The following is a 24,548-nucleotide window of genomic DNA, read 5'->3' on the forward strand; positions in this document are numbered from 1 at the left end:
CAATTATGAATTTTTTAATTTAATTTAAATTATTATTTTAAGACAATCTCGTACCAGGGCAAACTTGTTTTTATAAAAAAATTAAATTATTATATCTTTTTAGCCTTTCCATACACATTAAGTCAATATGCCAGTTCTTTACATGTCAAATCGAAAATCGATTAACCTCAAGTTAGAAACCTAGTTGAGAAGATTAGTAGGAAGTGATTTTCAGCGCCATGTGCTCCTGCATTTTAAAATCATCACAGCATATTCTCCAGCAATAATATTTCCACAGCTTATATATAAATCGTTTCTCACAGGAAAGTTCAAACAATTTGTGAGTTGTAATTACAAATTTAGTTGACCAGAGATATGGATGCCATGTTTACTTGCCTTTTCTTTCTCATAACCATTCTCTCTTTATTTGCAGGTCAGTCTGACAAATTATCAGTTCAAACTTCCCTCATTCTTTACGTTCCTAATATGATTTCCTTTTAAATTGATTGATTTGCAGGGAGAGGCAATGCGGAGAAAGCGCGGGCTTTGTTTGTGTTTGGGGACTCATACGCCGACACAGGAAATCAGGATCCATACAATCAAAGCGTAAACCAGGCATGGAGACGACCGTACGGTTTGACCTGGCCTGGCTATCCCGCAGGCAGATTTTCTTCTGGAAAAATCCAGACAGATTTATGGGGTAAACCTTCCTTCCACTCTAAAATGGTGAAATTTAGGGTTTAAAGCAACCTTTGTCTTATAATTATGTGCCTCTGATATGTGCAGGGGATATTTTAGGGCTTCCTGTTCCCATTCCTTATGAGCTGCTGAAAAGTCATAAGTGTAAAGTAATTGCGAAGAAGATTAGACAAGGAGTGAATTTTGCAGTTGGAGGCAGTGGAATATTTCGAGACTACGGTTTCACAACAGTACCGCAGCAGGTGAAGCAGTTTAAGAAGCTGATTGGAGGAAGTCAGGGGTTCGATTCTCACAAGCTCTCGCGCTCTGTAGTACTTATCTCTGTGGCTGGTAACGACTACGGTGCATTCCTTTCTAGAAGTAATGGCTCCATTAAGGTAGTTCTAGATCTGAAGGCCTTTCTTCGCAATCAAACGCTTACAAAATCTAATTTTTCCTTATTTGTGAATTTTTATTACAGGGACTGATCGATCTGGTGAATCCTGTGGTAAGCGGAATAATCGAGGCTGTAAAAGATCTGTATGAAAGCGGGCTTGGGAATTTTGCGGTGAGTAATATGTTTGATTTGGGGTGCACGCCTCAGATCGGCAAAACATCCTGTATTTCAACCTACGATAACATTACAGCTCTTCATATAAGATTATTGAGGGAGGGCGTAGAAAGCTTGAGATCGAATTTCAAGGAAATATCCATCATTATTTCAGATTTGGTGTCTGCAACTAATTATATTTTCTCCAATCCTGGAAAATATGGTAATTCAAAATATGTCTTTCTTGTGTCCAATGAATATTTAAAATCTAAATGTTGTGAGCAATACTCTCTTACATCTGTCATTTTAAATGTATGATAGGTTTTGTGGATTTGTTCGTTCCTTGCTGTGCTGCAAAAGGTAGAATTGATATCTGTGGAGAGGTGGACCAAGTAGGAAGGCCTTTATATGAAGTGTGTTCTGAGGTGGATAAAAAGTTTTACTGGGATTATATTCATCCAACTCAGCAAGGATGGACAGCGATTATGTGGCTGTACAGTAATGGAGTGAAAGGGGATAATAAAACAATGAGTTTTATAGAGGGGGCGCCAAATATTATTGCGTGGCTACACTCAATTGGATTCGTTGCTTACAATGTTTCCTCCTAAGCATAAACCACCCAACGTTACCACCTAAATAAGCTTTTGTTGGCATTATTTGATTCGATGAATGGTTTTCTAAATAAGCTAGAATTTTCCGAGAGCTGAAATTTATATAAATCAGATTGTTTTGAACTGTATCTTTTTTCATTTAAAAGAGTATTATCAGTGTCATTTCATTTATTTGGACTTTTTAACTCACGTACAAGAGAAAGTAACAATTGAATCGGTTTTTTATTTGATTTTATGTTTATTATGAGTTTCTTGATACATAAATATATAAAGACACAATCCTAAATGTAACCCTAAATCCTAAGCCTAACCATAATCTTAACCCTTTTCCTAATCTTAATCCTAACCAAGATATAAATCTAAATCCTAACCATTAGCCTAACATTAACAATGATGTAAACCCTAACTATAATCATAACCCTAATTCTTAACCCTAACTCTAACCCTCTAATATAAACCCTAACCCTAACATTGTGATATAAACCCTACCCCTAAACATTAAATTAACCATAATCATAAATCCTAATCCTAACCCTGATCCTAATCCCATGATATAAACGCTAACCCTAGGAATAATCATAACAATAACACTAAATCCTAACCCTGAAAACAATCATAACCCTAACCCTAAATCCAAAACCTAACCATTAACCTAACCCTAACAATGATATAAACCCTTACTACAATCCTAACCCTAGCCATTAACCTAACCCTACAAATGATGCAAACCATAACCGTTAGCCAAACCCTAACCCGAACCATGTTGTAAATCCAAACCATACCCATTAACTTAACCCTAACAATGATATAGCCATAAACACAATCCTAATCCTAACCTTATGATATAAACCCTAAGCTTGGACATAACCCTAAATCCTAAGTGTAACGACAATCTTAACCCTAACCCTATCTTTAACCCGAACCATTGACCTAACCCTAAAAGTGATGCAAAAAATAACTATAACCTAACCCTAACCCCTAACCCTATTATATAAACCCTAGCCCTACACATAATCCTAACCATAACCATAAATCATAAGTCTAAACACAATCTTGACCCTGACCGTAACCCTAACCATTAACCTAAACCTAAGGATGATGTAATATCTATCTATAATCCTAACCCTAACCCTAACCCTATGATATAAACCCTAACCATAGATATACCACTAACCATAATTCTAAATATTAAGCCTTTGAACCACAATCATAAACTTAACCATAATCCTAACCCTAATGTTGTGATATAAACCCTAAACCTAATGCTAATCCAAATCCTAACATTGTGATATAAACCCTAACCCTAAGTGTAAAACTAACCATACTCATAGATACTAATGCTAACCCTAAACCTAGAAATAATCATAACAATAATACTAAATCCTAAGCCTAACAACAATCGTAACCATAACCATAACTGTAAACCCAAAATCCAAACCCTAACCATTAACCTAACTCTAACAATGATATAAACCCTTACTGCAATCCTAACCCTAACCATTAACCTAACCCTAAAAGTGATACAAACCATAACTATAACACTAACCCTGACCCTTAACCCTGAGTATAACCCTATGATATGCATCCTAATGCTACACATAATCCTAACCGTAACCCTAAATCCTAAGATTAAACACAGTCTTAACCCTAAGCCTAATGCTGACTCTAACCATTAACCTAACCCTAATAATGATGCAAAATTTATCTATAATCCTAACCCTAACCCTAATCCTATGATATGAATCCTAACCCTAGACATAACCCTAACCATAATTCTAAATATTAAGCCTAACCACAATCTTAAAATTAACCATAACCCTCACCATTGTGCTAACCCTCACCCTAACATTGTGATCTATAAACTGTAACCCTAAACATAAAACTAACCATAAATGCAAATCTTAATCCTAACCACAATCTTAACCCTAACCATTAAACTAACCCTACCTATAATCCTAACCCTAAACCATAACCCTAACCCTAGCCCTATGATATAAAGGTCCTAACCCTACACATAAGCTTAACCATAACCCTAAATCCTAAGTCTAACCACAATCTTAACATTAACTGTAACACTAAACATGATCTAAATCCAAACCCTAACCATTAACCTCACCCTAAAAATGATGTAAACCCTAACTATAATCCTAAACCTAACCCTTAACACTAACCATAACCCTAACCCTAACCCTAACCCTAACCCTAGCTGTAACCCTAACCTTATGATATAAACTCTAATCATAGAGATAATCTTAACCATATACCTAAAAATTAAGCCTAACTAGAACCTTAACCCTTACCATGATGTAAATCTAAACCCTAACCATTAGCCTAACTGTAACAATGATGTAAACCCTAACTATAATCCTAACTCTAACCTTAACCCTAGATATAATCCTCACCATAATAATAAATCCAAAGCCTAACCACAATCTTAACCCTACCCCTAATCCTAATCATGAAGTAAATCCAAACCCTAATCATTAACCTAACCCTAACAATGATGTAAACCCTAACTATAATCCTAACCCTAGATCATAGCCCTATGATATGACCCATAACCCTACACATAATCCTAACCATAACCCTAAATCCTAGCCTAATCATAATCTTAACACTAATTGTAACACTAAACATGATGTAAATTCAAACCCTAACCATTAACCTAACCCCAACAATTATGTAAACCCTAACTATAACCCTAACCCTAACCCTAACCCTAACCCTAATAGAAAGACAAAATGAACCCTATTCCTTATTGAATTAGGTCTACTATTTTAAACCAAATCAAATCCTAACCCTAATAGTAAACCAAAATGAACCCTAATCCTTATTGAATTAGTCCTACTATTTTGATTCCAATCCTAACTATAATTCTAAATCTAGAATTGAACCAAATGGAATCCTAAATCTAACATTGTACCAATCCAAAATGTCTAGCTATACAACAATATATAATTTGAAATTAATTTATGTCATGTCTTTCCATTCACGCTGCCACTGCTACTAGCTTATATATATTTAATAATATATATAGAATAAGCCAAGAGATATCTTTCTCGAGGCACCTATAGCACTTTAATGTTGATAAATTAATAAAAAATAGGCACCTCTAGAAGGATATCTCTCGGCTTATTCTATATATATTATTAAATATACATAAGCTAGTTTATTTGATTTTATGTTTATTATGAGTGTCTTGATACATAAATATATAAATAAATAGTATAGTTTTGTGTGAAGTTGTTTGTCTTTTGTCTTATGTGAAATATCAATCATATAAATATATCACTCATTCATGTTGACATGTTTGTACATATATATACATTCACCCTATCCATTTATTTACTAGCATACTTATAATTTTAAAAATCTCTATAAATGCACTAAGAGATATCAAATTTGAAAGTATATAATGTTCATAAATAATAATAAAGATTTTTATTGTAATGAATTTTAAGCAATATTTTTAACAATCAAAATATGACAATATCTTAGTCTAAGAATATAGACATTTTGTTTGTCAAATAATATACACATAGTAATCAAATTTGAAAACCATTCTTCTTATCTCTTGAATGTATAGTGCAACATTAAAGGCAAGGCACCATCTTATAACTATGCCATTCAATTTTTTTATAGCCCTAAAATTTGATGATATATTTCACCATTAGTGTTTTATTTTGGGGAAAGAAAAGTTGGTAATGGGCTTTTGAATTGTTCACGAGACAAAATCATACAAGGCTATTTTGCCTCTACCTGAGTGCCGCGATTGATATTTTTAACCATCCCCATTAAATTATTTATGTGGTCTTACATCATTTGCTGAACTTCAATTTAGAGATGAGTAGGCATAAACATACAGAAATTATCCCTTGAAAAAAATTCAAAATAACTTTCAGAATTAAGATCAAATAAAATGTTCCATTAAACTCGTCTACCAATTCATAATTGCCCAAATGAAGACCAAAATAATAGAACTTTCTTAAACCACCTAGATTACATGTGCATTATCACTTAAGAAATAGAACTATAATGTAAAAGAAGAAAACACAACTATCCAACCACAATAAGTGCATAGATGACAACCCACTATGGCTAGAAGAAGATGAATAACAAAAAAACCTCATAATATTCAATTTTCTAAGATTCTATTCATAATACGCTTGATGAATTTCTTCAGATTGCTAATGCCTCCAACTTCCATTGGTCAAACTCTTCTAGATTGGGAATAGATGATATTATTATGGTTCTTTTCCCTACTCAATTTAAATAGAATTTTGTTGCTGCATCTTTGAAAGTATCTCTATATATATTTTTTTAAAATACTATTTGTACAAATATTTGTTTAAAAAATTAAAAAACAACATTGGGTTTAGAATGAGTTTTTGTTGCACAATTGATAGATTTCCTAGTTTTGTTTCTAAAACAAAAAAATTGTCTTCATAAATTTTAATAGAATTTTTATTATTTGTAAAAAAAACTAATAAAAACATTGTTTTAATCAAACTAAAACAAAATAGATGTTATTTTTATTATTTAGAATAAAAACATTGCGTTTATAAAATTAATAAAAGAAATAAAATCTATTTTCTTTAATTTTTGCTTTTTGTTTTCATTGATAGAGATTTTTTAATTTGTCTGTGACTATAATGCACCTCTCATTGTAATTAAACCTATGCATGTGTACATTCCCTTGTGCATATCACCAATATCAATATGGACCCTTTTATGACTATAGACAAGTTCAAATTTACATAATACCCTCATGTTTATGGACTTATCCCACCCAAGTCTAAATTGTGTAGTTACTCACTATTCCCATTCTCACCTATAGTCAAGTGAAAAATACGACATTACCATCTAAATGAGTGCATTTTTTGATTCAATAAATAGATTTTAAAAAGAGCTAGAATTTTTGAGAAGGAGAGGAGCCAAAATTATAATATGATATTATTTCGACCGATATCTTTTTTCTTCCAAAACAATATTATTTAATATCTATTCATTGATTTGGACTTTCAATTCAAAGGTGCAAGAAAAAGTAATTATTGAATCAACTTTTTATTTAGTTTTATGTATATTGTGAAGAGAGTGTCTTGATACATAAATATATTGACAAATGATATAATTTTGTGTAAAGTTTTTTGGCTTTTTTCTTTTGTCACATGTCATTCATATAAACATAACACTCATTCACATTGATATGTTCACACACCTATATACATTCACTCTATCTAATTATTTGTCACACCCATGCATTTATACATTCCATTACACATATCACCAATATGAATGAAACAAATTTTATGAAAGTTAAAAGCTGCATCAACACCTTCAGGTTTATGGACTTATCCCTCCCAAGTTTGAATTTTATTAATATGAGCACTATTTTCATTCTCACCTAAAACCAAGTAAACACAAAATTGTCTAATGTGTTGGCATGTCCTTGTATTCAAAGGAATTAAATCCATTTTTTTAATATATGAGGACATTCGTGCTTTGATAGCATCACTTGATTATCATTTTCTCTACCCACTTAAATTTGTATACTAAAAGAAACATAGCTATGTACAATCTTATTGGACGATGCATGGTTGAAAGTTTGATAAGGCTTATCCACTTCTACCCATGTCATTTTACTTAATAATTGATTCAAAGTTAATATATTAGAGTATAGTATGATCATTAGATATAATAGTTTGTTAGTTTTTGATTAAGGGAAATCGGGTTTTAAGGGGACCAGAAACCCCATATAATAAGTTTTGAAGGGACCCGAAACCCAATAGATTTTGTCAGGATCTAGAACCTAACAAAGAAGGCTGATCGAAGATATTAACAAAGAAAACCACAGCCAAAAACCAGCACAACTGACACTTCAGCTTCCAACTAATGCATAATGATGCTGCTAAAAAGATTAGACATAGAAAACCACCAGGCCTACTAGATCCAAGAAAGAAAGGATCAACCCCAAGAACTAGCACAAGGGTTTTATAGGGGGACCCTTAACTTGGAATTGCAACCATGGGTGGATCCAGACACCCATAACCTCCATCATAAACTCCAGATTATAAACCCAATCTGGACACAAAGTGTTTTGAAAGGCTCCCCTAATCTTGAATCTGGGTTTTGAACTGGCACCCAAAACCATAAAAGGGTTTTCCCATGATCCCTTAACCTTCAACAAAGAAAACAAGTCACGAGACTCAAAACCAGCCCTTAACCAAAAAAAGGACTACAACAGCCTAGGATGGGCCCTTGAAAACTACCAGCATCTAGCCTGCCTAAGAGAAAAACAAGGCTCCCATAGCTTGAAAATGGGATTTTCAAGGCTCCTAAAACCTAAAATAAGAGGGTCAAACAAAAAGACAACAATAAAGAGCCAGACCCTAAAACATGTTGGGAAACTCAGAAAAGAGAAACCCAGACATTCCATTAGAGACAGCCATGAGAGAAAAGATAAGCAATATCCACCACCAGCTTGAACTGCAGAAGCAATCAAATATCCTCTTCCAACCATCTCCCCACCTCAATAGGAGAGATTTCCACCTCAATAGAACAAGAAAGAAGGTGGAATGATAGCCCAAAGTCCTCAATAGCCAGTAGAAACCAAACCAATCCCTTCCACCAAATCTCCACCTCCATAGGAGAAAGGGTCAACTCAGATAGACAAGGATAGGAAAGATCCAGAAGCCCATAAATACCTCTCATAGTGTACCATAGGAGTAGTCCCACAACCACGAGAAGAGGGTGACCCAGCAAAGAAAAAGTCTCTGGAAACCAAAGGAAAATAATAGAGAGAGGAGAGGCCACAAACCCAAAAAGGAACCTAGCAACAAAAGCTCCTCCACGCACCACCTTATTCTCACACTACGAAAGCACACAGAGTCCATCATTGAACATCTCCATGGGAATCTCCATAATAGTTGCAGCTATCAGGCTGAGCCAAGGGCCAAAACAAAAACATAAAACCCTGGCTGCACCAACACCAGCAACATCATAGAAAGCCCTGGTATGGCTTCTCCAGGTTGAGAGGAAGACCTAATACAAGGCAAACCACCCATTAGCCAAACAGAAAAGAGGAGGACTCTCACACCCACCTGGGACAAGACCTAAAAGCCCAAAAGACTGAGGGCCATGACCCTTGAACCAGTCAGCAGGGATATCTCCTACAGGGCTCGGAGAAGGACCTCCAACCCTACTAAACACCCCACCGCACTCCCCAAGCAACCCACGACCTAGCACTGGCCAAGCATCACAAAGAAAGCCAGCCCCAGGGGACGTGACCATCGAACACAAACCGACGGAGGGAGATCTAGAGACAACCCAAACACCACCAAAGCAACAAAGGGCATAAAGAATCCAAGCCTTTCTACTCACAAACACCCATGGTAACCCACCCACAACAGCCACCAAAACACCGTCATCGGCGTGGGTTAGAGAAACTCTCACTAGGGCTAGAGACCCAACAAGGGTATCCACAACGAGAGGCCACCAAGTGTGGAAACCTACAAAACTACCATACAATGGATGACCATGGGCACCATCATCACTGTCGTCGTCTGCGTCCCCACCATCGCATTCACCAGAGGAAATCCTACCTCCTCCACCACTCCCACCCAACATGATGTTATTTGATATTGGTTCAACCAAGTTACTTATAATATAATATTTTGTTAGTTGAATATTATTAGTTTTTGTATTGGGTTTTATAGAAGGTCCTTTCTTTTATAATTGTCTTTGTATTTCTTTAAAGAGACTTCTTAAGAGTTTTTGAATCTTGGTACTCTCAAAAATCAAATAGACACAAAATTGTGTCATGCAAGATCTAACTACAACTTTTCAAATGACACTCTAGCACCTTATGGCCTCTATGTAGGCCACTCAAAATCATGTCTTCCAACTTGAAACAAAAATTTTGATTCATATATTTGATGGTGAAAAAATTGGGTCTCCACTCACAATATTGAGGTATATTTCAAGACATGCTAAATTTGACAAATCCCCAAAGTTACAAATTATTGAGTTACAATTATCAATTTAGCACTACATTAGTGTAAAATTCATTAGCAAATGCTTATATCTAAAGATGGTAGGAGATCATTGATTGCTAATAACTATAAGAAGGTATAAAGGATATATTCTATACCCCTAAATATCTACAAAAAATGTTACATAGATGGCTATAGTTGAGAGAACATATGGGTCAATTAGTGCAACAATATATTCATAACAACAAATTTTTTTAAGTCAAGATCACCATTTTAGATGCAAATGAGGTATTTATTATTTTATTTAATTAAAGTCTATCTTCTTGTTTTCTAAAGAGTTAGCTATGTTTTAAGAGAAATCTTTAGATACAAATTTTAAGCTTGTAGTGGCTACAAAAAGCATGTAGATACAACACATCTTTAAGATCGATCATGGAGTGTGATGAACAAAATATTGATACAAAAAGTCTTGATAATGGATCACAAAGTGTGATCCAAAATATTGATAAAAAAAATCAAGATGATGGATCATAGAGTGTGATCTAAAAAAATGATATCAATAATCTTAATGATGGATCATAGATTATGATCTGAAATATTGATAAAAAAAATAATGATGATCGATCACAGAGTGTGATTTGAAATATTCATACAAAAAATCCTAATCATGGATCACAAAATGCGATCCAAAATTTTGATACAAAAAGTCTTGATGATGGATCACAGATTTGTTGGCAACAATACAACAAACTTAGAGGGGGGGGGGGGGGGGGGGTGAATCAGTGTAGTGTCATAAAATTGCGACACTTGCAATTTCGACTGCATTTGGGTCTTCATGATGGTGGCACAATGTTGAACCTGAATGGAGACCCCGAAACCTGTTTACGGCATCAAAAACTGCATCTTTCTGCACCTTGGCCTGATCCTCCTTGCACCCTGCTGTCCTGAGAGGTGGGACCATGGCGCCCAGTGCCCTGGTCCTTTCGGACAATGGTTCCTAGCGCCCTGGTCCTTGGCCCTATTTTGGGCCCGGTCTCTTGTTGGGCATCGGGTCTTCAAGTTTGCAATTTGGAAAATAATGCTCCTAGGTCGGCCTAAGGTCAGAAAAATCAGTCTCCTAACCCTAATTGACAAGTATATAAACTACATTTCCCCTCCCAAAAAGAGGAGGAAAAATATAGGCGTGCAAGAGGCGGAAGCGATATTCAAACATTCAAGCATTCAAGCATTCCTTCAAGCAATTGAGCATTCTAGGTCTCCATTCAAGGCTAGGTGTTGCATTCAAGACAGGGATTCAACCATTGAAGAGGAGATCACCTACAACATACAACATACAACATCATTACACCTTTTCATGTAAGAATACAAACATTCTTACAACAAGGTATCAGTACTTGATTACATTACAAACACTTACATTTACAACATTCTCATTTCTTGGTTAATTCCAAAACTGGGGTTTGACCTGAAGGCAAACCCCTAATCCCTAACGCCCCAATTGTCCTCTCTTTTCTGTGTGTAGGTTGCAGGTATGCGGCTATAATTGAAGATCTGGAATCCTTGTGTAGAGACAAATAGATCCCCCTTCGTTTCGTAGATTTTTCAGAGGACCGTGTGCACTCCGGGCGCCATCGTCCTGTCAACTTTAGCTCAAACTTGCAAGACAGCATCGTCTCGACATTTTATTGCTAATTTCAGGTCTGTAGCCTCATCCCGTGTCCCTACCTCCATCTACAAGAAAATCTTTCTTACTTTTACATACATTCCTAGTTCAATCCTTCTCTCTACATTCTTTACAAAAGAGGGTATCCTTGATGTCTCAACCCTTGAAACTCATTTAGAATTCAGTCTTGCATTGTGTGGGATTGGATCTTGTGGGTTTCAACCCCTCTTTTGAATGTAAAGTCTCTCCTAAGTGAAAACCGTCAATCCTAGTGACCTCCTTTCTCTCTCCTTGGAGTGGGGGAACACCTAGGGTTCGATTTTCCACTTTACATTTTGGTTAACCTGACGTGAACATCCTAATTTTGATTATTCTTGGTTAGATCTGAAAAAAAAATTTCCTTAATTACATTTCCATGTTTGATCTTTTGCAAATTTTAGAGGTTAATTGCATAAAAAACCCTAAATTCTCTTTTTAGTAATTGAGCTTGTGAAATGTTTAATTGTTAATGCTTGTTCCAGATCTACCCTTCTATTGCAAATTGTCAAATCATATTTGTGCTTTAATTCTAAAAATTAAGTGGTTAAGTGTCAAAACCCTAATTTTTAAAACCCTCTTGATTCAACCTTTGATCGATGATTTCACTGATCAAAACACCTCCAAATCGGCTGTAACTTTGGATTCTGCAACAAAATCATAATATCTCTCATCCTTGAAAATTTTGAAAAAAGTTGCGAGGACCGTGTGCACTCCGAGCGCCATCGTCCCCGACATTTTTTCTGAAATTTTGGGAGCTAAATCTTACTGTATTTATATGCTAGAATCCAGAATCTTGGCTGATTTCATCAATTCTAACACTTTCAAAATTAAAGTCAAAGCTGGTCTAGTGATTGCTTGGATTAAGGCTTATAATCATTCAAAAATTGTTGAAATTGAAATTTTGTGTTAAAATTGTATTTCTTACTATCCTAAATCTGAAAAGTGTGTTGGCATTCATTCGAAGTTTCAGTGCTTTATTCAATTTTTTAGCAATTTGTGACTTTTGAAATTAAGTGTTTAATTGCAACAACTTTGATTTCTGCTTTCAAAATTGAATTTTGCATGAAATTGAGTCAACTTTTAAATTTCAAAGCTTGCACTGCTTTTAGTATTCCCTCTAAAATCATAAAATTCAAAATTTCAGTTTCCCTCTCTTTTTCAAAATTCAAATTTTGCTTTTTTCAACAATCTTGGTAGGGTTCAATTTTGAGATTGCAACTTTAATTTGGCCTATCTACAGATCGTAAAATCACTCAATTTTTTTAGATTAGCTTTAAAATCATCATAACTTGCATCCCTGAAAATTTCAAAAAAAGTTGCGAGGACCGTGTGCACTCCGTTCGCCACAGTCCCTGACATTTTTTCTGAAACTTCGGGAGATTGTCATGATTGCATTTAACAGCTTAAATCCAGGAGATTGGCTGATTTTATTGAAATTTGCTACCTCTAAATTCGAAAATAAATTCAAAATTCAAGATTTCAATTTTCAAGATAACAATTAAAATTAGGTGCTACCCCCTTGGCCCTAATTTTCAATTGTGCCTACCTTTCTTGGAAGTTGTGCATGAGTTTTACAACAATAAGCCCTACTTACACTATCCCGTTAGACGAAGCCTTAGAATTAAGTCTTTCCAAGGTTTAATTACCGAGGAGATGGAACCTAATTTGAATGGCCTTTTTAACGAGGACATGGGTAATTCCTCTAATCCTCTTAATGATGAAGAAGCTCTCCATGAGGTTTCTGTAGAACAACTTTCGAAATTGGATAACCAATTTGATGATTTTCAGCAATGGATGTCTCAAGAATACCCCGATAGTCAAGCTCTTTCATTAATTGAGGGTCTAAAACATATGGTTCTGTGTGGGGGAAAAAGTGACACTAAGCAAACATGCCCTAATCTCACTTTCAATCACACATTTGTGGAATACGAAAGAGCCTAGAGGTATCACACAATTGGCTACTTCTTTTTGTGGAAGAGAGAGCCACGGGCTACCTATTAGGATTTCTATTCCTTTGTTGTAATTCAAAAATAATATGATGCAAGTTCAATTCCCAACCCCAAAGTTCAAGTATGAACTAATAACAAGATTGCAAAATTGAACTTAAACTATGGAAAACTATAAACACAAGAATAAGACAAGAATGAAAATGCATACCCGGAGTCAAAATATGAGTGAAAATGTTCGGGACGGGGGCGTGGGCGCCACTGTCCTGATTCTGCCCCTGAAACTGCTCTGGAAACTGCTGTTTTGCAACCTGAAAAGCTGTCAAAAATGTTGAAAATTGCTATCTGATAGAAGGACCAGGGTGCCCAGTGCCCCTATCCCATGGACCAGGGCACCCAGCGCCCCTGTCTTGATAGGACCAGGGTGCCCCACGCCCCTGTCCTGGTCTTTTGCTCTGAAATTTGGTGTGTAGTTCTGTCTCGGTCTGCTTCTTCCGGATCTGCAACTTGCGGCGTCGTCCGAATTTTGAAACCTGCACTTATATCTGAAAAGGTGTGGTGGGCGGCTGTATAGGGTTTTGCCTTAGTCAAACCCCTGCTTTGGTGATTTCCACCTCCACGAATAGCCAAGTTGTATTGTAAAAGTAATGTGTGTGCAGACCTTGTGTGTGTGCAAGATCCTAAAATGAAAGTAAGCAAGCTAGAGCAACCTAGAAAGTAAACCCTAATTGCTTGTAAATGATAATGTAAATGCTCCAAATCAAGATGCAAAGTGATCTAAAGCATGAATACAAATGATATAATGAAGCTTATGCAAAGACATGAAAACAACATGAAATCATACCCAACCCCAAGGGAGGGGTACAAGCCAATCTTCAGTCGGTGATCTCTTATTGCTCTTCAATGTCTTCAAAGCCCTAAATGGATGAATGAAATTGATGAATTCTTGATGGATGGATGTTGAATGTTGTTGAAGTCTTCAAAGATCTGCTCTTTCGCTGCATAGAAGGTCCTTGAAACCAAAAATCTTGATCCTTTCAAATGAAGAAAGAGAGCTCTTATATATGAAACCCTAGGTCTTAATTTCAACTTTTGGCTGACCTAGAGATTGAATCTCCTGCCAATATCTTGGGGTTAAGCTTTATTTTATGATTGGATCGCGCTCCTAAAATTTTGGGAAAAATGTCCGGGACCATGTGCACTCCGGGCACCATGGTCCTGACAACTTTTCACCAAATTTTCAGGGCTGTCGGATATGATGATTTTAGAGAGAATCTCGAAGTTACAGGTGATTTCGAGATGTTTTGACCCCCGAAATCAAGCCCCCAAGTTCAAAATAAGACCTAATTAGGGTTTTTGATTAAATGATGTATTGGAAGAATAAAATGAAAGGGGCACACTTTAATGAAAAGGGCCCAACTTTATGATATGGGAGATGATAAAATAGAACCCTAGACCTAATTAATTGAATTAATTAAGTGCTAAAGGGGAAATGCAATGCAAAATGCAAAATGCGCCAAGGCAGGTGCTAAACTAGGTGTGAAATTGTACCACCCCAGCAACTGCGTACAATTTATGACGCTACATTTAGCCCCCACTTTAGCGGTCATATGAACACTACGTGCATATGCAAGCTAAAGTACAGAAAAGTAAAAATTATTTGAAAAAGGATATATCCATAAGTCTGTCGAATGAAGCCCCCAGCGGTATCTGCAGTACACAGTTAGGAACCGCACCCTACAAAACACACGTTAGATCACAAAATCACCTAATGCTTACTAAGGAAGGTGATGAAAATTCGAGGGTAGCTATATGCCCCCCCCCCTGTTTCGACTTGCTAATTTTAGTGAGTTGAAACAGGGTATCATGTTTACCACTTCGAATTGTTAAAGAATATTGATGACAAATGCTCACAAGAAGATTTGATATGAGATCAAAAACTAATGGAGAGTCATTTGGAAAGAAAGAGGACTAACTCTTAATTCCAACACAAAAAAGAGTGTGAGGATTTGAGAGTTCTCTAACACAAGATGAAGGATGTAAATGGAAACAAAATGCAAAGAGAAGAAAAGAAAGGAAAAAAGCATGAATACACACATTGGTGATCCATGAGAAGAATAGTGAGAGAGAAAACATGGACTTCTCGCCCCTAGATCTTGTCTAGGTGATCCATGGGAAAAAGGACATGGAAAACTAGCCCCTAGAGTCTGTCTAGGTGATCCATGTAAGGGAGGAGAGTGAGAAAGTCTAGCCTTATGCCGCTAGTTCCACTCAACCTTGTGCATGTGTGTGTAAGGGAGGTTAGAAGCACCTCATAGGAGTCTATGCCTGAGTATGCTACAACCTGTATATGTATAGTACAAAAGCGTGACATCTCGCTCTAAGAGTCTGTGCTTTGGTTCTGAGAATAATCACCTTGCATAAAAGAAAAATGGAGACATCTCTCTCTAAGAGTCTGTGCTCTGGTTCCAAGAATGACCCATTTCTCAAAAGGTGTAATGTTTATGTCATAAGCAAAGTAGAACAAGGATACCTACCTTCATCACAAAAGAAGATACCCCAAAAATGCAACAATGTCATAGATCCAAGCAAGAGAGTTTTGCACTCTTTAAGCAAGGATAGGATAGTTGAAAAGGGATATCTTGTAGTATGTGTAAAGGAGATCCTTAGAGGAGCAGAGATCTTTGTACAAAAGATACCTATCCCCAAGAGGAATTGTCTTAGACAAATATAACATCTTCTAGAATAAGACAAAGAAGAGAATAAGAATGCAATACTTCCTTCTTTTGCGAGGTGAAAGTGATTCTTAATGAAGGATGACGCTCTTTTTAACCCAATCGGGAGGGTGAATTCATTATGGATGTATTTTACCAAGTGAAAAAGAGGTTGTAGTCAAGTACTTACACCTCTTGTAAGAGAGAATCCTTGAACAAACAACAACAAATGCATACAAGGAATAACATCAAGTAATAAAGTTCACACCATCCACAAAATAGGAAAAAGTGGATCCTTAGATAAAAATAAGGAAAGATCATTGCCTCCCAAGGATAAGGACAATGAGAAGGACTTACACAATCTTCGAGGGAGAGATTTAGACATAAGCAAAATGTACTACATACTCACATGAGTTCATGCAAGCAAGACATTAGTGTATGTAAAATGCTCCTCACAAGAAGTGGGTAGGATAAGAAAGAGAATACACATCTTCTCCCATATCTAGGAAAAGAGGATTTTGAAAGAAAATATGATCAATATTCCCACACTATTACCCCAAGAGATAACATAGAAAAATTAGGCTATTATGTTGCTTCAAAAATATGATTGCACTTGAAATTGTACCATCATGAATGACAATGAGCCCCCAGTAAATGAGCTACCAATGTCACATAATGATGAGCAACATAATAGCCATTAATGTTATTTAAAGACATGATATATTGAATGAGGTATTTGAATATGACATGCTAAATGCTCAACTATAAGTGAGATCAAAAACATGTATAAAATGATAAAAATTGAAGAAGAAAAGTCACAAGAAATCTTAGAAGAGGGATGAGTGTAATCTATTAGAGCCTTATCCCTGGAGGAAAGGACTTTATGATGAATAAGAGATAAAGATTCATAAGTGGATTTAGAAATTTGAGGGGATTCATAAAGAGATTTGTTCATCCCCAAGATTTCCTTATGAGGGGAATGAGAGTTGATAGAAGTAGAAGATGATTTAGTTGAAGTGAGATCATCATCACTACTAAATATAGCATTCACATTGAGAGATGGTCTTTTAGATTCTTTGGTGGGCTTAGAAAGATTATATCCAAGTCCAAATGAATATTCATGCATGTTATGTTCTAAAGGAACTTTAATTCCTTGTTCATTTGCACCACAACCATTTCCACTATAGCCACTCTTAGCCAAAATGTGAAAACCACGACCATAACGATTAGCCATTTCAGAAAGAAAAGGTGGTTTTTCATAAGACAAAGAATCAAATTTTTCAGAATTAGAGGTGTGAGGAGAAGAAGTTTGAGAAGCGGCCACAAAATTATTGCTCATAGGTTCAGGTAAGACTGATTGATCTCTAGTTTCTTCCTTATTTTTAACTTTAAGCTCTCTAGGAGGAACCCTATTCTCACCTACAAAGGTGGGATTGAAATCAAGAGATCCCCAATCATCTTCTATGAGAACCTTCTCAAGATCAAAAGCCTTTTCATGTGTAGATTCAAGTTGAGAAGAATCTTCTTCAGGAACTTCAGACTCATCCAAAGAATTTTGATTATCAGAGGGTGATGAATCATCCATAGGTATCTTGTTTAATGAGTCATCACTAGAAGAGGAAGGCTTAGAAGAACTCCCTTTGGAAGTAGATGTTTGCAAACAAGCTTGAAAATTAGTATCACCTATCAAGGTATATGTCTTATTATTATAAATAAATTTAACTTGTCTATGCAATGTAGAGGGGACAGCTTGCATACTGTGAATCCAAGGTCTCCCTAATAACAAGTTGTATGTTAGATTTCCCAACATAACATGGATAGGAGTAGGCAAAGTAACAGGTCCCACTGTGATGGGTAAGGTGATAATACCTAATGAAGACTTAGCCACATTATCAAAGCCTCGAATGGGATGAGAGTCAGGCTCAATAAGGGATGTATCCACATTCATCTTATGCAATAGATTAATGCTACACACATTAAGGCCAGAACCATTATCTACCAGTGTTCGTCTTATAGCAGTGTCATTTATGATAACCACAATCATCAAGGGATCATATTGATGTTGAATTTCACTAGTAGGTAACTCATCTTGAGTAAACACAATTTGAGCTTTAGGATTCATCACAGAGTTAACCAAAGACACTATATTACTAGATGTATTAGGTGGAGGAACATTCAAATCTTTCAAGGCATCTTGTAACATTCCATGATGAGTGAAAGAAGTTTGGATCAAATCCCAAAAGGATATCTTAGTAGGGGTAGCTTTAAGTTGTTCAATAAGATCATATTCCTTACTAAGCATTTGTGAAATACGAGAAGCTTGAGGAAGAAGAGGTTGGGAAGGAGGAAGTGAAGTTGGGATAACTGGAGGAGGATTAGGTTGCCTATTGTTTCTTGTGTTATAGGTATGAGCAACCATGTTATAACTCTCTCTAGTCAGTTGCTTAGCATACTCATAAGGGCTCTTAGTAGAATAACCTCCTTGCACAGTAATAATAGGTTTCGTAGGAGTACAAAAAGAATCATTAGCATAACCACCTTGAACCACTAAGATAGGCTTATTTAAAGGTTGAGAATTTTGAGAAGGACAAGCACCTTGGATAGTGAAGAGAGGTTTGTTAGGTGTTTCATTTACATGTATCAAATTGATTGAGGATGGTTTAGAGGAATGAACAAAAGTGTTGGAAGAATTATTGATAGTCTTCTCTTGCACTAAAATCTTATCATGGTATAAATCAATTTTAGGAGAGAGACAAGGGGTAGGCATTGATGTTCTAGTAGGTAGAGTAATACTAGGAAAGGTCATATCATCCTCTATCATCAAAGGATCTACATGGGGAATAAACTCTCTAGGAGAAGGATCAACATTACTCTCTAAAGTCTCACTTTTGAGAGGGAGATCTTTGAAAGAGATGTTAACCATCTTGCTTTGAACTAGGGTATCCTTATGAGTAGAGCCAAGTTGAGGAGAGGGAGATGCTTTATTTTTAGAGGGAGAATAATTGAGATTCAAGGAAGGTGAGAAACTATCAAGGGAGTTTTCAATCTTGATTTCATCCCCTTTGGCTAGGGTTCTCTCATGGGGTAGAGAATAATCTACACCTTCTTCTAATGGTTCATCCCAAATAGTGAAGTTGTTGAAAGGAATGTTTGAAGTATTGTCAATTTCGGGAGAGGAGATAACATTGTTTATTAATTCCTCATCCTTAGGAGGGAGAGCATCAATAGATGTGTTAAACTCATCCTATTTCCTCAAAATATGTTCAATATGATCTTTAGGGGAGAGAGAATTAAGGAAATTGCTTATTATTTCATCTTCTTTCTCTAAGGGATGCTTATGGATAAGAAAAACTTTAGGAGAAGGGTAAGCATTCATCATTAATTCATCATCTATAGTTGGAATTTTGTTGGAAAAGGAAATGCCATCACTAGGGAATGTAGGGATCATGTAATCTTCTTGCAGAAAAGGATCCTCATGAAGGGAGTGTTTTTTAGGAGGAACATGAACATATTTCTCCAAAGATTCATGCTTAGGAAGGAGATCTTTGAAAGAAGTGTTCATAACCTCTTGTTGCACTAACATGCCCCCATTGGAAGGACCAACTTTAGAAGAAAATAAGTCAATGTCCATCAATACCTTTTCACTTAGAGAGGAATCATGTAGGGAAGATGAAGTAACATTAAGAAAGGTGTTTATGATATCATTCTCTTCCTCTAGGATAGCTAAATAGGAAGGGCACATTTTAGGAGAATTGTCAAGATCACTCTTAAAGTCTTCATCCTTAGAGAATGGGAGAGTCTCAAAGGGATTGGTAGCAACTCTTTTAGGCACTAAAATGTTGTTATAGATGGGGGGAGGTTCTTTAGGAGAAGGAAAAATTGAAACAAGGGAAGCTAACCCATTATCACATCTATGAAATGAATGCATCATGACAACAATTTTCCTTTTTCAAATGATAACACATGCAAAATAGAAGGAAATATTTAATTTCAACCAATGCAAGCACTTAGAATGTAGATTTAGAAAATGAAATTTATGATTCAAATGAGTTCCTAAATCAGATTTGAAATTATTGATCCCAATTAAGCTATCCACAAGTTCAACTTTGAATTGAAAAATTTAGGGTTTTAGCAAAAATTTCCTCTAAATTTTTTGAATCTTGCAAGAAGTTAAAACTTGTAAATACAAATTTGAATTTGAAATAGCATAAATACTCAAATTTGAAAACATAAATCAGAATTAGAGAAGATTGGAGTTTCACGTCGGGTTCACCAAAATGTGTGGGGGAAAAAGTGACACTAAGCAAACATGCCCTAATCTCACTTTCAATCACACATTTGTGGAATACGAAAGAGACTAGAGGTATCACACAATTGGCTACTTATTTTTGTGGAAGAGAGAGCCATGGGCTACCTATTACGATTTCTATTCCTTTGTTGCAAATGATAGATAGAATGATGCAAGTTCAATCCCTAACCCCAAAGTGCAAGTATGAACTAATAACAAGATTGCAGAATTGAACTTAAACAATGGAAAGCTGTAAACACAAGGACAAGACAAGAATGTAAATGCGTACCCGGTGTTATAATATGAATGAAAATGTTCGGGATGGGGGCACGGGCGCCACTGTCCTGATTCTGCCCCTGAAACTGCTCCGGAAACTACTGTTTTGCAACCTGAAAAGCTGTCAAAAATGCTGAAAATGTTGTCTGTCAGGAGGACCAGGGTGCCCAGCGCCCCTGTCCTGGCAGGACCAGGGCACCCCACGCCCCTGTCCTGGTCTTTTTCTCTGAAATTTGGTGTGTAGTTCTGTCTCGGTCTACTTCTTCCAGATTTGCAACTTGCGGCGTCATCCGAATTCCGAAACCTGCACTTATATCTGAAAAGGTGTGGTGGGCGGCTATATAGGGTTTTGCCTTAGTCAAACCCCCGCTTTTGTGATTTCCACCTCCACGAATAGCCAAGTTGTATTGTAAAAGTAATGTGTGTGAAGACCTTGTGTGTGTGCAAGATCCTAAAATGAAAGTAAGCAGGCTAGAGCAACCTAGAAAGTAAACCCTAATTGCTTGTAAATGATAATGTAAATGCTCCAAATCAAGATGCAAAGTGATCTAAAGCATGAATACAAATGATATAATGAAGCTTATACAAAGACATGAAAACAACATGAAATCATACCCAACCCCAAGGGAGGGGTACAAGCCAATCTTCAGTCGGTGATCTCTTATTGCTCTTCAATGTCTTCAAAGCCCTAAATGGATGAATGAAATTGATGAATGCTTGATGGATGGAGGTTGAATGGTGTTGAAGTCTTCAAAGATCTTCTCTTTCGCTGCATAGAAGGTCCTTGAAACCAAAAATCTTGATCCTTTCAAATGAAGAGAGAGAGCTCTTATATATGAAACCCTAGGTCTTAATTTCACCTTTTGGCCGACCTAGAGATTGAATCTCCCACCAATATCTTGGGGTTAAGCTTTATTTTATGATTGGATCGCGCTCCTAAAATTTTGGGAAAAATGTCCGGGACCATGTGCACTCCGAGCGCCATGGTCCCGACAACTTTTCACCAAATTTTCAGGGCCATCGGATATGATGATTTTAGAGAGAATCTCGAAGTTACAGGTGATTTCGAGATGTTTTGACCCCTGAAATCAAGCCCCCAAGTTCAAAATAAGACCTAATTAGGGTTTTTGATTAAATGATGTATTGGAAGAATAAAATGAAAGGGGCACACTTTAATGAAAAGGGCCCAACTTTATGATATGGGAGATGATAAAATAGAACCCTAGACCTAATTAATTTAATTAATTAAGTGCTAAAGGGGAAATTTAATGCAAAATGCAAAATGCGCCAAGGCGTGTACTAAACTAGGTGTGAAATTGTACCACCCCAGCAACTGCGTACAATTTACGACACTACAGGTTCAAAGTGGTAAGAATGGAATTGATATTTTACGTAGTATTGCACACATCGTGGATTCGAATGTGATGCCTATGAAGAGTTGTGCCGAAACTTTAGGTTATACACAACCTCCTACTCAAGTCAATCGTTCTACCCCTTTGACAACTTCTATTGCTAGTATACCTACTTTTACATCAAACATAATGACTACTTCAATACAAAACATTCCACCTATGATCACCAGTCATGGGGGAAATCCTTCTTCTTCAATCAACCCTCTTCCTTCATTCAATCCGACTTCTTCATTCATTCCTTCAATGAGTATCCCTATTACATCTCCACAAATGAACATGACGCAAGGTGGCAATTCATTTAACCATTCCATTCCTCCTTGTAGTGTTCCTTCTTTCCAATCATCTCCTATGACTAACTATCATAGTGTCCTGCCACCTTACTCTCAATCAATACCTTCTTTCAATAACATAATACCTCCATCACAATCTAACATGTCTAATATGAACTCCTCGACTGAAGTGACCATTAACAATCTTACACAAATTGTCTCTTCTTTACAGCAACAAATTGCCTCTATGAATCAATCTAAGTTTAGTGTGCCCACATTTGTTGTTGCGAGCCCACTTTCTCTTGACATTGTTCGATCTATCCCCCCTAAGCATGTTGAAATCCCGCAGTTGGAGCTTTATAATGGTAAAGGTGATCCTCTAACACATGTTAAGACCTTTCAAACAATATGTACCGATTTTGCTCATGACCAAAGGTTGCTTGCAAAACTGTTTACTAGAACATTAAGAGATAAGGCTCTACAATGGTATTGCTCATTTCCTTCCTATTCTATTACTTCTTTCCAACAACTTGCAAATGCTTTTAATCAACAATTTCAAAACAATATAAGTCCTAAAGTTACTTTGATTGGTTTAATGCATTGTAAACAAGGTGTTAAAGAAAAAGTGACTGATTTCATTGGTAGATATAAGCATTTGTGTGCTCAAATTTCTTTTCCAGTACTTGATAATGATATTCAAAGAATCTTTATTTCTAAGTTACAAAAAGATATTAGAGAAAAACTTCTGTTTTCTAAGTTTACTTCTTTCCAACAGTTGTGTGCAACTCTTCACAATTATCAACTGACTGTGAGTCAAATGGAACAAGCAAATCCTATGGCTCCGAGTGATAAGGGTGATATTAGTCAACAACCATTTGGGAAGTTTAAACCGAACAGAGAGTTCATTAAGTTCAATGAAAACATCACCAACAACAATGTGAATGCAGCATCAGGTGTGCCTCCTATTTCTAAGTTTTTCAAGAAAGAAAGAGAGTTTACTCCTTTGAATGAATCATTGCATATTATTATGAATAAGTTATTGGAACAAAATGTGCTTACTCTCCCTCCTATAAAGAAAATAGATCCTGCAAAGATTAATTCACCCTATTTTGATAACAAATCTTTTTGTCAATTTCATTGTCAACCTGGGCATGATACTGAAAAATGTTTTGCTTTAAAGGGTAAAATTCAAGATTTGATTGATAATAATACTATCTCTGTTTTAGGTGTGAATGATAAAGGCAACACATCTGTAGCTCCTCCTAACCAAAATCTTAAGATTTTTATTGATCCATTACCTTCTCATACCTCTAATGTGATTGAGACTAATGATTCCTCTTTCTCACCTGATGGTCATGTGTCTATGACTCCAAATGTGATTAACTTTGTGGAGCAGCAGAAAATCCCTAAAGAACCTTCTATCACATTTGATTCTAGTGAAACTATTAGGGCACCTGATGGTCCTTTATATATAGTTGCAAAAGTCAAGAATACACCTTGTCGTGGAGTGCTTATTGATCCTTCTTGTATGGTTAATGTCATTACTGAAGAATTTCTTTTTACTTTGCAATTGAATCAAGTAATCTATGACAAACCAAATGTGGTTGTGAAACTATTTGATGCATTTTATTCTCCTACAATTGGTTCTATTACATTACCTATTGAGGTCCATAACAAATCCCTTGATGTGAGATTTGCTATTATTCCATCATCCAAACAATTTCATGTGATGCTAGGCTATCCTTGGCTATCTTCCATGAAAGCTATTGCTTCTCCTATTCACAAGTGTTTGAAATTTCCCCATAATGGTGAAGTTGTTATTGTCAATCATAGTCTCTTTAAACCAGCTGAAAGAACTTCTAGCGTTCCTATTGATTATTTTTGGCCTAAACAATTTCAATCTCTTCCACTGCGAAGTGATCATCTTTTCAAATCTTATCAAAAGTGGAAAAAAGATATGATCCTATCTCTAAATGAACCTAGAACACCCAAACTTGATATTCCTATCATTCTTGAGAAGGAAGTTCTTCCTTTGAAAGATAAAACTAATGTCTTTCCTCAAGAAGATTCCCAACCCATCCCTATGGATGTGACTATGTCTATGACTAATAAACTTTCTAAACGTAGACCTA

General features: G+C 36.1%; 1 protein-coding gene across 2 annotated transcripts; it reads left to right on the plus strand.

Moving 5' to 3' along the window:
* Positions 1 to 263: 263 nt before the first annotated feature.
* LOC131045827 (GDSL esterase/lipase At5g03610) lies at positions 264 to 1,946 on the plus strand. 2 transcript variants are annotated; one of them, XM_059220207.1, is made up of 5 exons: positions 264 to 412; positions 497 to 679; positions 766 to 1,055; positions 1,139 to 1,225; positions 1,529 to 1,748. In XM_059220207.1, the coding sequence occupies exons 1-5, from the start codon at positions 355 to 357 to the stop codon at positions 1,601 to 1,603; spliced, it is 693 nt and encodes a 230-aa protein (XP_059076190.1). In that variant the 5' UTR covers positions 264 to 354; the 3' UTR covers positions 1,604 to 1,748. The 2 variants fall into 2 exon arrangements, with proteins under 2 accessions (XP_059076190.1, XP_057835467.2); XM_057979484.2 differs by having other exon boundaries at positions 265 to 412; positions 1,139 to 1,430; positions 1,529 to 1,946.
* The last annotated feature ends 22,602 nt before the right edge of the window (positions 1,947 to 24,548 follow it).

The sequence above is a fragment of the Cryptomeria japonica genome, chromosome 5, assembly GCF_030272615.1.
Source record: "Cryptomeria japonica chromosome 5, Sugi_1.0, whole genome shotgun sequence".
Classification (NCBI taxonomy): domain Eukaryota; kingdom Viridiplantae; phylum Streptophyta; class Pinopsida; order Cupressales; family Cupressaceae; genus Cryptomeria; species Cryptomeria japonica.